Source organism: Orussus abietinus, unplaced genomic scaffold, assembly GCF_000612105.2.
Source record: "Orussus abietinus isolate OABI.00-Male unplaced genomic scaffold, Oabi_2.0 scaffold541, whole genome shotgun sequence".
Taxonomy (NCBI): Eukaryota; Metazoa; Arthropoda; class Insecta; order Hymenoptera; family Orussidae; genus Orussus; species Orussus abietinus.
This window is the reverse complement of record NW_019394782.1, coordinates 37,130-52,251: the sequence shown is the minus strand read 5'-3', so window position 1 is coordinate 52,251 and position 15,122 is coordinate 37,130. Positions and strand designations below refer to the sequence as shown.

The 15,122-nt window shown below is 38.2% G+C and overlaps 1 protein-coding gene across 1 annotated transcript; it reads left to right on the top strand.

The window, feature by feature from the left end:
* The first annotated feature begins 234 nt into the window (after nt 1–234).
* Nucleotides 235–11,446, top strand: LOC105696157 (probable ATP-dependent RNA helicase YTHDC2). The gene is made up of 9 exons (XM_012418392.2): nt 235–433; nt 2,141–2,349; nt 2,496–2,689; nt 2,777–4,859; nt 6,469–6,855; nt 7,598–7,848; nt 9,713–10,056; nt 10,840–10,905; nt 11,002–11,446. Exons 2-8 carry the CDS (start codon nt 2,156–2,158, stop codon nt 10,849–10,851), a joined length of 3,465 nt encoding a protein of 1,154 aa, XP_012273815.1. The 5' UTR covers nt 235–433; nt 2,141–2,155; the 3' UTR covers nt 10,852–10,905; nt 11,002–11,446.
* The last annotated feature ends 3,676 nt before the right edge of the window (nt 11,447–15,122 follow it).

The window sequence follows — 15,122 nt, the reverse complement described above, 5'->3', positions numbered from 1 at the left end:
CGCTCGGGATCGAAGGTAGATGCCCTCGCAAAACGAACAGCGACGTCTGCGTCACTTCCGTCCAAACGAACGCCAAAATGTACATACACTTTTCGTAAAAGTTTAGAAAGTGTAGGTAAAACGAACAAACCTTATAATTATAGGCGATTGGCACGCTGGAACTAACTATATTGCTCGGCCGGTAACCCAGTACGGTTACGTTACCGTCAGAGAATCAAGTTTTTTCATCGACGGCGTTTGACGAACAACCTGAAGCTAGTCGCGAAGAGACAGTAAAAACACTTGATGTCATCCAGTATGGATGTTTTTCTGTCCATCGGACAATATAAACTAACGGGGATGTACGTCGTTTGAAGCGTATCCTTCGGGAAATAAATTATTCCAACCAACATTTCTTAACGATCTTACAATCTTTTATCATACGGGTCAACAGGTATTTATCACGTTTTTACTTTAATGGTTGTGTGCTTTAGCCTGATTAAAAATGCATTTATTTCTCCTTGATTCCATCACTTTCCTAGGCATCTTATCATTTGCTTTTTATTCGCAGGATGAGTTTATAAAATGCTGAAATAGATCTAACAATATATTCTTGTGCCATTTGTCCCTCTTTTTCAGCTTATATTGAACAGTGTTTCAGAAACTGTCGTTGCAACGTAATAGGAACTTTAATGTTATTTTGTATCTATTTTTTATACTATTTTAAGACGTCTATACAAGGGAAAACTAACATTATTTTACGTGCCTGCTATTGCTGTTATTTGATACTGATTTATATAATTATGAGATATATTTGTATCATTTTTATGTAGATTATTTTGATTATTTGTGTATATGATTTTGAAGATGTAGTATACCGATGTTTATTATGATTTAATAGCTCTGTATTTGTTAGGAAGATTGCTGATAAAGTTAGACATTAAAAATGTAATCATGTATAAGCTTTTTAAACAATAATTTAATTTTGGAATAATTAAAAATGAATAGAATAATTTAAGCAAAATTAATGAACCACGGTAAGCAAAACTGAGGAACGATACAAATCAAGGAAATATATTCTGTTACATCAAAATTCTGTTTCCAAAGTGCCATGCTTCATTGATACTGTGTTAAATGAAACTTAGATATATGTATTTAAACCAAAATAGTGTAATCGTTAAATTCACGCTACACTAAACAAAAAATCAACTTTCTAGGTAAATTAAGTGCGAGAATCTAAATATTTCTTGCTAAAGAAATTTCTTGGCTGAATGAAAATTGATTTTGTAAGAATCATCGGTGTTGCATCCCAAATGAGTATTGGGAATATTAATGAAGATTATATGACATATTAAATAGAATTATATGTTGAACGCAAATAACCTGGTGCTTAGTATAAAAGATATTAATGACGAATAAATATTTGAGGTCGGTGCAAGAAGAAATTTACCGGTAGCTGTTTGAGGTTTGGGAAAAAACATCAAACACATTGACAATTCTGTTACATTCTAGTTTGTTACAAGAATATTATTAATTCCTTCAAAGTCTTTTACTCCTCGTAGTGAATAAATTTTTCTTTCTAACATATTTGTGCACAGAAAATGTAACGATAATAAGTCAAATAGACTTAGTGAAGCCGAGCTTAAAAATAGTGAATACTGTTTATAATTTGTCTTACATTCATTTGATTTTATTCTGTCGATAGTAGTCAGTATGAGTCTATTTGACTCAAGAATTTATTCTCTTCTAAAAAGTTGTTTTCGCTTAGGGTGTACGAGGGTTGCCCAAGTTTATTAAGTCGTGCTAAATGGAACCGTGTTATATCGTAGTTGCATTCTCAGGGTACTTTGTTTTAAGAGAGTTAAGTGTAGGAGTAGTAATATTTATTTTTGCCGATCAGCCCGGAAAAAGAACTTGGTTTGCAATATTTGCTTAATTCATTCACTCGCACTCGCATACATGCACGTTCGCTGTCATTTACATAATTATCAGGAAATCTTACTGCTACTATCGGGCTTGCTAATCTCTAATGCTTGAAGTCTAGGATACAGAAATGATGTAGAAAATAAATTGCCTTTCTAGGCTGCTTATACAATATGACTATTACATAGTCTTCCTTCCTTGTTTTTTCTACTTCTCTTATTCGATAAACTTCTTTCAGGGTTATTAGTACAAAATGCCACGACGAAAGAATAATAGGCATCGTATTATCGGGGAAGACACAAAGATCGCAGTAAATTTAACAATGAAGAAACTTATGGAGTCTCCCGATCAAAAAGAATTAGAATTCCCATCATCGTATTCTGCAGAGGAAAGAGCTTATATTCATATACTAGCAAATGAATTGGGCTTGAAATCTAAGAGTCGAGGGTAAGTACTTAAAATGTATTTATGCTGTAGCGATCGACAACGATGCTGGGCTTCGTTGTACCTGGATAAAATATGTTAGAACCAAAAATTTGTTTCTTGTAATTACAAAATTGGTCCTGTGTTCAAAAACTTATTATATTTTACAGTAAAGGGGCAAATAGATTTGTGACAGTATTCAAGCGTGAACAATCAACCATAGTACAGGCCGATGCAATGATAAAGTTACAAAAACCATCACGTCAGGGGATCTATAATTTGATACAAAAGTTTCCTCTGAGCTGCAAAGAACAACAAGATCTTCTTCCCCCAACCGAAAGGGATCGTGTTGTAAGTTCGGATGGTGAGTCGAGCATTGATCAACTTGATCAGTTATTATATCGTAATATTTTTAATGTATTTAATTACTATAAAAAAATAATTTTTTCAGTGATAACAAATACAAAAGCGATGGGTCGCTTAAACAATAGCATACCTCAGGTTCCACAATTAAGAACCAATCTCGACGTATTGCCCTTCCGTAAGTCTCTGCCAGTATTCGGAATGCGAGAAGAGATAGTCCAAGGCCTGTCGTCGAGTCAGGTGTTGATAATAGCAGGTGAAACTGGCTGTGGTAAAACTACGCAAGTCCCCCAGTACATTTTAGAGAATTGTCAACAAAGGGGCCAACCTTGTAGAATAATTTGCACGCAGCCCAGAAGGTTGTCAGCCGTATCGGTCGCAGAGAGAGTTGCCTTCGAAAGGGATGAAAAGATTGGTCAAACTTTTGGGTATCAGATCCGACTAGAAAGCAGAGTCGCTCCGAAGACGTTATTAACTTACTGCACCAATGGTGTACTCCTTCGCACCTTGATGGGTGGTGATTCTGTCCTGACAACGATCACTCACATAATAGTTGACGAGGTCCATGAACGCGATCGCTTCTGCGATTTCCTTCTGATAGCCCTGAAAGAAGCGCTGGTCAAGTTCCGCTCCCTAAAGATCATCCTCATGAGCGCCACCATGGACACCAACGTCTTCGTCAAGTACTTCAACAACTGCAATGTAATCAACATACCCGGACGCTCCTTCGACGTGGACACGTACTTCTTGGAAGACGTCCTTGGAATAACCGGCTACATGACAGACGAGATGCTCGCCAAGAAGAAGGAACTCACCAACCAGAAGGACCAAAAGAAAGTTTTAGAGTCCTGGACACAGTACAAACCTCAACGCGGCAACGCAAATCCACCCAACGAGAGGAATACCTTGCCAGCTTCCATTCTGGGCCAGCAGAGTGAACACGCGTCCGAAAAAATCGAGCTGGATTCGTGGCAGGCCGAAAAGATGGACAAGCTCATCTCCGAAGCGTGGCTGTGCGGTGGCGAGGACAACTTCGCCCAGCTTTTGCACTTCATTCTTTCGGAGAACATCTCCGTTGACTATAAGCACTCCCAAACCTCGGTAACTCCGTTGATGGTCGCAGCTGGTCGCGGTTGTATCAACACTACCGAACAACTACTGACCTTGGGAGCGAATCTGAACATTCGCGCAGGCAATGAATGGATAGCTTTGGATTGGGCCAAGAATATGAACCAGTTGGAATGTGCCGAACTAATAGAGGCCTACATGAGGACCTACGATTGCATGGAACAGGGAGGCAGCATCATGCCCACCAAGGATAGCACTATGTCGGAAGAGGATAAGTTTCTGCTGGACATTTACCACAACACCTTCAGAGACGAGAACATCGACTACGAACTCATCCTGTCTCTCATCGTGCACATCCACCTGAAAATGCCGCAAGGTTCTATTCTGATATTCCTTCCAGGCTACGACGATATAGTCATTTTGAGGGACAAGATAAACGGGGAGGAGAAGATGAATCAAGGCTTGCGCTACAACCTCTTCGTCCTCCATTCCAACATGCAGACGATCGATCAGAAGAGGGTTTTCAGGCCCTGCCAACAGGGCACGCGGAAAATCATCCTCTCGACCAACATCGCCGAGACCAGTATTACTATTAACGACGTCGTCTATGTGATCGACTCCGGCAAAGTGAAGGAGAAGTCGTTTGACTCTATTTCTGGGGTCTGCATGTTACGCTCCAACTGGATATCTCAGGCCTGCGCAAAGCAGCGAAAAGGACGAGCCGGCAGATGCCAGAAGGGAGCATGTTACAGGTTGTTCTCGTCGGTGAGGTACAACGCCATGCAGCCTTACCAAACACCGGAGATCCTGAGACTGCCGCTGCAGGAATTGTGCCTCTACACGAAGCATTTGGCTCCTGGGAACACTCCTATTGCCGAATTCCTGGACAAGGCTCTGGAGCCACCGTCTAACATGGTAACGAGGCACGCCGTACAGCTTCTGAAGACCATTGACGCTTTGGATCCCTGGGAAGACCTCACGGAACTAGGCAGTCATCTTCTGGACCTGCCGGTTGAACCGAGGCTCGGGAAGATGTTGCTCTATGCCGTTGTCTTGAAGTGCCTCGACCCCATCTTAACGATAGTCTGCAGCTTGGCCTACAGGTAGTTTACCAGGTTTTTTTTTTATACAAAGGGTATCCCATTTTAAATGATTCATTAGACTATCTTGTGCACCAAGGGTTTAATCGTAAAAAGTAACAGCTGCATGATTTTCAGGGGGGAAAGGAAAATGTATTTACAATGGTGATGTTATAGCAACTAATACGTTTTATTTAATAGGATCATTTTTTTTTTTGTTCTGCAATTGTGTATCGTGCATCGTGCAATTATTATGACACTTGTATTTCACATCAGAGCCGTCGAGAATTGTGTGTTGAATGAAATATGAAAGCACGGCACCACTTTGGTTCTGATCTAGGCTAAGTCACACGTTTCTTTTCGAAAATCCAAATTTTGTAAGGGTCAGGATATTCTTTAAATGCTTCCTAGTCATGTGCTAATGTTTCAGTCAGTTCAGTGTAGGACCCCTAGAGAAAGGGTTTTTACAAGAATTTATTTATTTTAGGACAATTTCATCTCACCTTAAAAAGGAAGCATGTATTATCGTTGTACTTTTAAAATGTTGAAACTATCAGCTTTAGATTATTTTCAATTCATTGCTTTAAGGTGATATGAAAGGCGGTGAGAAATTTAATCAATGTCGATAAATTAAAAGTCATATGTACTCTTTTTGGTGGTAACGTCATTTTGAATACTCAAGTGGTAACGTAAACTGGCGCGTCGCGTTACCGACATTTATATTTATGTTGAAGCATTTTACAGTCTACGTTGATAATCATACGAACTGAAGCATTCCATATGTCATTTCGGTCAAGTAATGATGAAAAGATCGATACAAAACTGTCGAAATCCCGTGAATTCATTATTCTAACGACCCTTTAGGACTAACGTCGCCATCTGTGATGTTTATCTGCAACTAAATTTTTCCTCTAAAAACATGTTACCCACGGGACAAGCCAGCATTCTCTTGCAGTCGTTGGTGAAGATATTTTCCACATTTTCTCATCTGAGTCTGTAATATTCCATATCTACGGTATTTTAAATTGTTTGAGCTGGATCCTGAAATTCGTCATTTTCGATTCTAAGCCTTCAAAAAGCGTAAAACATCAAAAACATGGACGGACCACGTTATGTTGGTTCTAATCCATGATAAATAAATCAATTTTTTATGAAAAATGAAATTTCTTGAGTTACAGTACCTACTTTAAGGTCTCCATATTCACGTGGTAAAATTTGAAACGAATCGGTACACCCAATTCGGAGAATACTTTCCCCAACGATTTGATTTCTCAGATATATATAAGCTGACTCTTTCATATCACCTTAAGGGGATGTGAAAGTGGCATGCGAATGCTCAATCGTTTATGACACTTTACTCCGAACTGGGTGTATCGAATCGTTTCAAACTATACGACGTGAATGTGGGGAACCTAAGATAGGTCCTGAAACTCATGAAATTTCATTTTTTATAAAAAATGTTGAAAACATCTATATACAAATTTTTGAAGAATTAAAATTTTGTAGGTGGCAGGACCTTCTTTATAGACTCCATATTCACATTGTCAAGTTTGAAACGATTCGGGAGACCTTGTAAAACGACGATAAATCGTTGCTCGGCACTAAAAGGGTTAACCTCGAATCCTGATTTCAGGGATCCCTTTGTCCTGCCATCTCAGCCATCCGAGAAGAGAGCCGCCATGGCCGCCAGGAAGAAATTCGCTTCTGGTACGTACTCCGACCACATGGCGGTGCTCAGAGCCTTCCAGAGCTGGCAGAGCTCACGAGCGAACGGCCTCGAGAGGAATTTCTGTGAGAAGAACTACATTTCCGCTCCGGTGATGGAGATGATCGTGGGAATGCGCACTCAGCTTCTGGGACAACTACGTGCCTCCGGATTCGTCAAGTCCAGAGGGTCCGGCGACATCAGGGATTTGAACTCCAACTCGGAAAGCTGGGCAGTCGTGAAGGCTGCTTTGACCGCAGGACTCTACCCAAATTTGATTCGAGTCGACCGAGAACACTCTCAGTTGAGGACACAGTAAGAGACACCGATTGTTCTTAGAAGAGGTGTAAGGTGAAGTGAAACACGTCGAGGAACTTGATCGACGTCGATAAAGAAGATTTTTCTAAATGCCTACGTTGCCGACGTTCGTTTTTATATTGACAGCTGGGTCGAATTATATTGGGTATTGTACCAAATGGCATATTCCACCTGTCGTTTTCGTACAATAATTATAATGAAATCGAAGTAAAACTCCAGAAATCCTCTGGATTCGTGCCTTCCGGGGCCCTAATTGACTGCGGAGGGACCCCCTGCGCCATCTGTGATTTCCAGGTCAATTAAATTTGCACTCCGAGACCTCATATTACCATCGTTTTAGCAAAGAAGCGCATACAACACTTTTTTTGCCTTTATCCCGTTCAAATGCGAGTTTATCGATTACCAGAGTATTTTAAATTGTCGTAAAATTGTCCTGACTCTTTCGATTCTCATATCAGAGCCTTCGATAATTGTATATTGATCGAAATATGAGAGCTCGACGCTATTTTGGTTCTGGTCTGGGCTGAGTTAACAAATTTTTATAAAAAATCGAAATTTTGAATGTGTCAGGACAATTCTTAGATGATCAGGAGTGATGTGTTAATGTTTTGGACAGTTTGGTCTAATACCCTTAAAAAAAAATTTTGTATTCGAATCGACTGATTTAAAGGGTGTTTCACTTCACCTTAAGCTGAAACAGAAATGGACACGATGTTGTTATTCTTTTATTTAATCCTAGGAAAGAAGTAAAGGTCCACTTCCATCTCTCGTCAACTCTAAGGGACTTTCCGAAGTCTCCTAGGACTACGTTGGCGCAGTCCCATTCCGCGAATGTGGACAGTTTACCTACCGATTGGCTGATCTACGAGGAGATGAGTCGGTCGGGACATTTCTGCCACGTGAAGACTGTTACATTAGTCAATCCTGTAACCATCGCGCTCTTCAGTGGACCAGCTAGACTACCGATGGACGCGATTTACGAGGCGGAACGTGAGTCTTCGACGTCTTACTTAACCCTTTCGTTACCTTGGACGAGATATCTCGCGACTCAATACTGGCCGATTAACGCTTTTGACGAGATATCTCGCGACCCGATACTGGCCGATCAACGCTTTTGACGAGATATCTCGCGATCCGGTAGTAGCCGATCAACGCTTTTGACGAGATATCTCGCGATCCGGTAGTAGCTGTATTTATTTCTTCCTTTTAGCTATACGAATAGAATTAGTTATAAAATATATTCATCTAGAATGTCAAAATATTGGTGCTAGAAAGCTAGATTATCGTCAAGAGCGTTAATCCGCTACTACCGGATCGCGAGATATCTCGTCAAAAGCGTTGATCGGCCAGTATCGGGTCGCGAGATATCTCGTCCAAGGTAACGAAAGGGTTAAAGCTTTTTCGCAATCGATATAAACATACAAGTGTAAACTATTTTTTCGAAGTACTGAATACGAAAATTGTTCTGCTAATTTTTAGGTAAAGGTCCTTCAACTAGAAGTCGATTAAATCAAAGCTTTATCGCTTTCCACTTGTCCGGAGTTTATTGAATGAAACCTTAAAGGTTGCATTTAGTCATGTTAGTTATTCAGCCGTATAGTTAGCGAAGCGGTCGCCAGTGGCGCTGCGACATTCATTCGAATCATCATATTCGATATTTGGAAACCTACTGTTATAACAGGGTGTCCCTGACTATTCCTCCACTATTATTCAACTGAATAGGAATTATTTATATGGCAATTCTGAAAAATTTGCATAAGTAAATCGGGTGTGCTCTATCGAATGGTGATCATTTTAACTTCCGTTACTAAACGGAAGTGGGATATCGACAACGGAAATAAAGGTTCTTTTAATCCGTATATGGCATTTTTTAATAAAGTTTCACAGTCTATGTCAAAAAATCTGACCGCTTTGTCTCGACGATTTTTTCTAAAAATGCCTTCATCAATCTTGAAATTATATTAAACGGTCCAATGAAATCAGGTTAGCCATATTGATTTTTGACGTCAAAGGGGAGGAAATCACGAAAAATTTTCAATTGGTAGATTACGATACGAAATATTTGCCAGTGCAGACTATAGTACGAAGAGACTAACTAACTTCACGGCATATGTTAGTTTATGACGAATCGTGCATTGTGAAAAGAGATGTCACTCCGAAAATTTGCGCTTTCTGGGCACAAAATTTGAGCACAATGTTAATGCAAAATCAGACCGACTGATACATTTTGCATATCCACTACAGCACCTGCATTTCGGTGAAAACGTGAAAAATGTAGCCAATACTGGTTGGGAACTTCACACGATTTCCTCGTCTCTGACGTCAAAATTCAATATGGCCGGCCTGACTTTACTGAACCCTTAAATATAATTAACGAATGGGACAATTGGATACAAAATTATCTATTTGAATTGGAAGTCGCATTTTTCGAATGATATCTAATTATTTTTAATTACAAATTAAAATTCCACATGAAAACACAATAAAGGAATTACATTAGTGTACATGATTTCTGATTTGGGTAATCATTTATATCGTTTTATAATTATCTAGTTAACTGTCCTATCCACAATTTACACGTTTAAGATAATTTCAAGATTGAGGAAGGTATTTAAAAGAAAATCTTTGAGATAAAACATTCTTATAATTTGACGTGGAGCGTGATACCACAATGGGAAATAGTATGTACCATTGAATTAAATAGAGCAAACTCGATTTGATTATCAGAATTTTTCGGGATTTTTACATAAACCTTTCTTTTTCAATTTGATAGGGGTGAACGTGGTCAGGGACATTCGGTACAATAAAATCGTATATTGTTCATTTTCAGTGTGAATAATTTATATTGTTTTAGTCATCTTGGAGAGTGAATCCGATTCCGAGGTCGACGAGAGTCACGATGGCATGACAATGTTGAAACTTGATGACTGGGGGGTCTTCAAGCTGGACTATGAGGCAGCTCAATTGTTGCTGCATTTAAGACAGAAGTGGAACGCTTTGTTCCTTCGTCGAATGAAAGCACCGAGCAAGCTGATGTCTCAGTTGGACGAGCAGGTCGTAAGGACGGTAGTGGCTGTCATTACTAACGAGGAACAGGCTTGCGGTCTCCAGCAACCTTCTGGCATTGGTCAGAGACCTCGACCACTGATCGTCGATTACTATCCAGCAAATGCTAGGAGAGCTGACGATTTTCAGGAGGTGAGGCAAAGTCCTTCCTAACTCTTAACGCTCCGACTTTTAATTGTGAATATCGACCGGCAACACCAACACACTTGGAGTACAGCGCCACACATCGGTGGTGCCTGAGAGACACACTTGGAATAGAACGTTGCACGTCGATGGTACTTGAGAGACACGCTTGGAGCGTTAAGGGTTAATTTTTCATATTTCTACACGTTAAGGTGAAGTGAAACACGTCGAGGAACTTGATCGACGTCGGTACAGAAAATTTTTCTAAATACCTACGTTGCCGACGTTTGTTTTTATATTGAGAGCTGTGTCAAATTATATCGGGCATTGCACCAAATGGCACACTCCACCTGTCATTTTCGTTTACCTAGTTTTTATATTATTTTTTAAAACTTATGCAATGAATTGTTCAACACTTTTAGCATGATATATGAATTGGTGATGTTATCATTTACTATTTCAGAAAATTGTTATTTATTTTATTAATTTTATTTATTCTCGATCTGAAAAAAAGGACAAAGTAGTGTTATGATCTACTACATGATATATGTTCGAATCATTATAAAGTATTGTTTGTTTATAAAATAATGACATTGTTAATTAACAAGGGATTCTCCTGCCCAAGAAATTCATACCGAAGTATCGAGTCACATGGAAAATAACAATTTCCAAACCTTCTTAAAGATTGCTAATCCTCATTAGTGTTTTGCCTGTATTAATTCGAATCGTGCAGTTATCCTTTTTCTTTTATTTACTATTGAATATAATTTTTGTATTTTTTTCTGTTCCCAGAGAAACTTCTAAGGCTGTGATTCATTAACTTTTAATGCAAGAGTCGTAAACAGTTCTCTTTTACAGGTACGTATCTCTCATAATGAAAAAATAGTATTTCTTCCTTAAAACTTTCAATGAGTTTGAAATCGACGAAGATTAAATTGGTGTTTTATTTTCCAGGCTTAAAGAAAAACTTGTAGACTTCGTTTCACGCTGATTAACGCTGGATTAAACAATTGCGTCGAAGGAAAACAACGGCACAACTTTCTCCATTGTGCAACAATGTCCATTCTCTGTTACGAATAAGTGTTGCCATTCTAAAAATGAAAAGAAATAGCAAGATTACTTATCTTGGTTCAAGTATTTCCTACAGACACATGTGAATTAGCTGCTTACAGTGTACCTACGTAGCGCAGTTGTTAGTTGAACTGTAACGAATCTTTTGTACATGTTGACATTGCATGATACTTTTTATTAATAGTAGATGTGTAAGCAAACGGTTACAGAATGCGAAAATGTCGAATGTCGAACATCGCAACCAGTACTGTGTGTTAATGAAGAGGAGTTTTCTAGTTTTCTAGTATTATCTCCGCTGTGATGATTAAATCGATGGAATATCTCTTAATTCGTTATGTTTGATTTAAGGAGGCTCTTCACTCCTTTAAGGTGATATGAAAGAGTGAGTCTATATATATATCTAAGATTTCAAATCGTTGGGGAAAGTATTCTCCGAATTGGATGTGCCGATTCGTTTCAAATTTTACCACGTGAATATGGTGGCACTAAAGTAGGTCCTGAAACTCATGAAATTTCATTTTTCTTAAAAAATGTATTTACTTATCATGGACTAGAACCAACATGGCGTGGTCCGTGCACGTTTTCCATATTTTACGCTTCTTGGAGGCTTAGAATCGAAAATTAAGAGTTTCAGGACCTACTTCCAACAATTTAGAATACCGTAGAATTTGAATATTACAGAGTCAGATGGGGAAATGTGGAAAATATCTTCACCAACGATCGCAAGAGAATGCTGGCTTGTCCCGCGGCTAACACTTGTTTTGAGAGAAAAAATTTAGTTGCAGATAAACGTCACAGATGGCGACGTTGGTCCTTCAAAATATAAACACTCATGAATTTACGGGATTTCGACAGTTTTACATCAACCTTTTTATCATTACTTGACCGAAATGACATATGGAACGCTTCATTTTGTATAATTCTCAACATAGACTATAAAAGACTTCAAAATAAATATAAATGTCGGTAACGGGACGTGCCAGCTTATGTTACCACTTGAGTATTCAAAACGGTATTCCCCCCAAAAAGGGTATAGAAGAATTTTATTTTATGGTCGTCGATTAAATTTCTCAGCGCATTTCATATCATCCTAATTCCTTTAATTCCTTATGTACTCCATATTATAAATACTGATTTTTCAACGGACACATGTCTTGTGTTATTAAAGAAAGAATGGATGTAAGAAAATTGTAAAAATGTTCGTTAATGGTGTAAGAAAAGCATTTCAATACTTTCAAGAAATCTCCGTCTTCTATGGATCACCATATTAAAAGTAATATTTTATTTGAGAAGACGTGTCAATAGCGATATTAAATTTTGTTTCGTTATTCATAAATTTCCATTATTTGAAAATTCCTTGTTCTATTTGTTTTCGTCGAGTACCTTATGACGATTTAACGCGTATGAACTTTATTTTTAGAGTTTCTCAAGTTGTATTACAGGGTATCAATAGAAATATTAGATACGCAGAAGTAAACTTGACATTGACATGTAATGCCTACATTCGTAAATACTTTTTTCCTTCACAATCCACAATAAGTAATCATGAAATCGACGGTTCCAGAAGTATGTATATTCCGAAATAACAATGTTCAATTTAAGAATTACTATCAAATAAAATCTCTTGGGATACATTACACAAAATAAACGGATTCCGAAAAAATGTAAAAATATTTNTCTGGCTAAATGGATAAATGATATTTTTAGTTGGAAACGACATTATAATATTGGATAAATGATATTTCTGTGATTGAATGAACGAATGATATTTCAAATGGATTCAGGAATTCGAGGAAGTGTTTCGACGGTTAGCTCGGGCTTCCTCAATTTTGGGTATACTGGAAATGACCTGATAACTTTGATATGGTATCGCCCCAAACAAAGCTGGGCTGCGGTCTCGTGTTTCAGGAATAATCAGAAGGAGCTCGTCGCTCTTGTGATAAAAGTCCTGTAAGCTGTGCGAGTGAACTTCCCCTCGGGTTGATCTCACCGCATCCCTTCGTTTCGTCGGTTAGTACTTTTCAATAATTCACATTTGATTCATTTTCAATATAATTCAAGGCACTCAAGATGAAAATTAAAACGGGGTATGAAGAGGTATTGCTGCTAAAATACGTCTTTCATGGCTTACATTAAGGATTTTATATAAAAGTGGTTTAAAAACTAGATATTAGTAGCGTGGCTTTTAACGGTGCTCTAAAATACGTCTTTTAATGCTNCCACGGCTCTTACTCATATCTCACTGTTAGCATCGCTTTTAAACGTCTTTTAGATAAAGACGATCGGACCACTGCTAAAAGACGCAATACATATGACATATTTAGTTTCAATAATTTATAGACATATATAGAAATTATATTTTTTAATTTATGAACACGTAATAAAAATACATTTTTTACTTCACAACTATTATCGGACACTGCATTTGGTATCAAGTAACACGAGAAATTTTTCTAATATTTTCGTTAGGCTGTTTCATTATGGAAGCAAAACGTCTGATTTTGATTTTAAATATTTGTTAAACGTTTATAATGTATTCGGCGGATAATATTTAAAAAACACTTGTATTAAAATGAAACAAAATGTTTTGTATATCAGGTAGAAAAATATTATGAAAACACATGGAGCTAATACTATATAAATATTATGGGGATAGTATTCTAAAGTCAACGTTTTGCAAATATTTCAAATGTCTGCTAAATGTTTACAAAATGTACGATATTCGTTAAATATATAGAAAATATAAGACAAATATTTTGTGCTACTAGGGGTACAATTGTCTTGACACTTTTGTTTCTCATATCAGAGCCTTCGGTAATTGTATATGGATCGAAATATGACAGCTCGACGCCATTTTGGTTCTGGTCTGGGCTGAGTTAAAAAATTTGTTCCAAAAATCCAAATTTCGAACGTGTCAGGACAATTCTTAGATGATCAGGAGTGACGTGTCAAACTTTTGGACAGTTTGGTCTAATACCCTTAAAAAAAAGTGTTGTATTCGAATCGACTGATTTGAAGGGGGTTTCACATCACCTTAACCCTATAACTACCGGCGGATCTTTTTTGGCTGTAATGGATCATCTAAAATCAGTCATTTTGACTGGGCTTGGTGGTTCCAGTGTTAAAGTGTAACATAATTTAGGAAGTTAACTTCTTCTGACTTTTGCGGTGTTGCCAGATTGGCCAAGACATTTAACCCTTTGCACTCGAGAGGTGACTCTCAGTCTCCGCTGGCAACTGGAATGGAAAAGTCCTCGAGTGCAAAGGGTTAACTATCCTGCAGACAGTAAACCTTACGGTTCACCTTGCATAGTACATCACACGGAGTTTTAAGGTGAAGTGAAACCCCCTTCAAATCAGTCGACTCGAATAAGACACTTTTTTTTAAGGGTGTTGGATAGAACCGTCTAAAATTTTGGCACATAACTCGTGAGCACTTAGGAATTATCCTGACACTTTCAAAATTTCGATATCCGAACAAAATTGTTTAACTTAGCCCAGACCAGAACCAAAATGCCGTCGAGCTCTCATATTTCGATCGATATACAATTATTGAAGGCTCTAATACGATAAATGAAAGTGTCAGGACAATTGTACGACAATTTGGAACATTCTGGTAATCGAGAAACTCGCATTTGAACGGGATACAGGCAAAAAAAGGGTCTTATGCGCTGCTATGCTAAAACGATGGTAATATGAGGTCTCGGAGTGCAAATTTAATTGACCTGGAAATCACAGATGGCGCAGGGTGTCTCTCCGCAGTCATTTAGAGCCTCAGAGCCCACGGCTCTTACTCATATCTCACTGTTAGCATCGCTTTTAAACGTCTTTTAGATAAAGACGATCGGACCACTGCTAAAAGACGCCATACTCGTACCTTCTTTTATGACCGCTTTTAGTTAAAAGGCCACTTTTACGAAATGTAATACAACATCGGAAAAACGTAACGACTGCGTTCCGCGCATGCGCTCCGCGTGCCCTGGGCGTGCATTTTTTGTATGCCA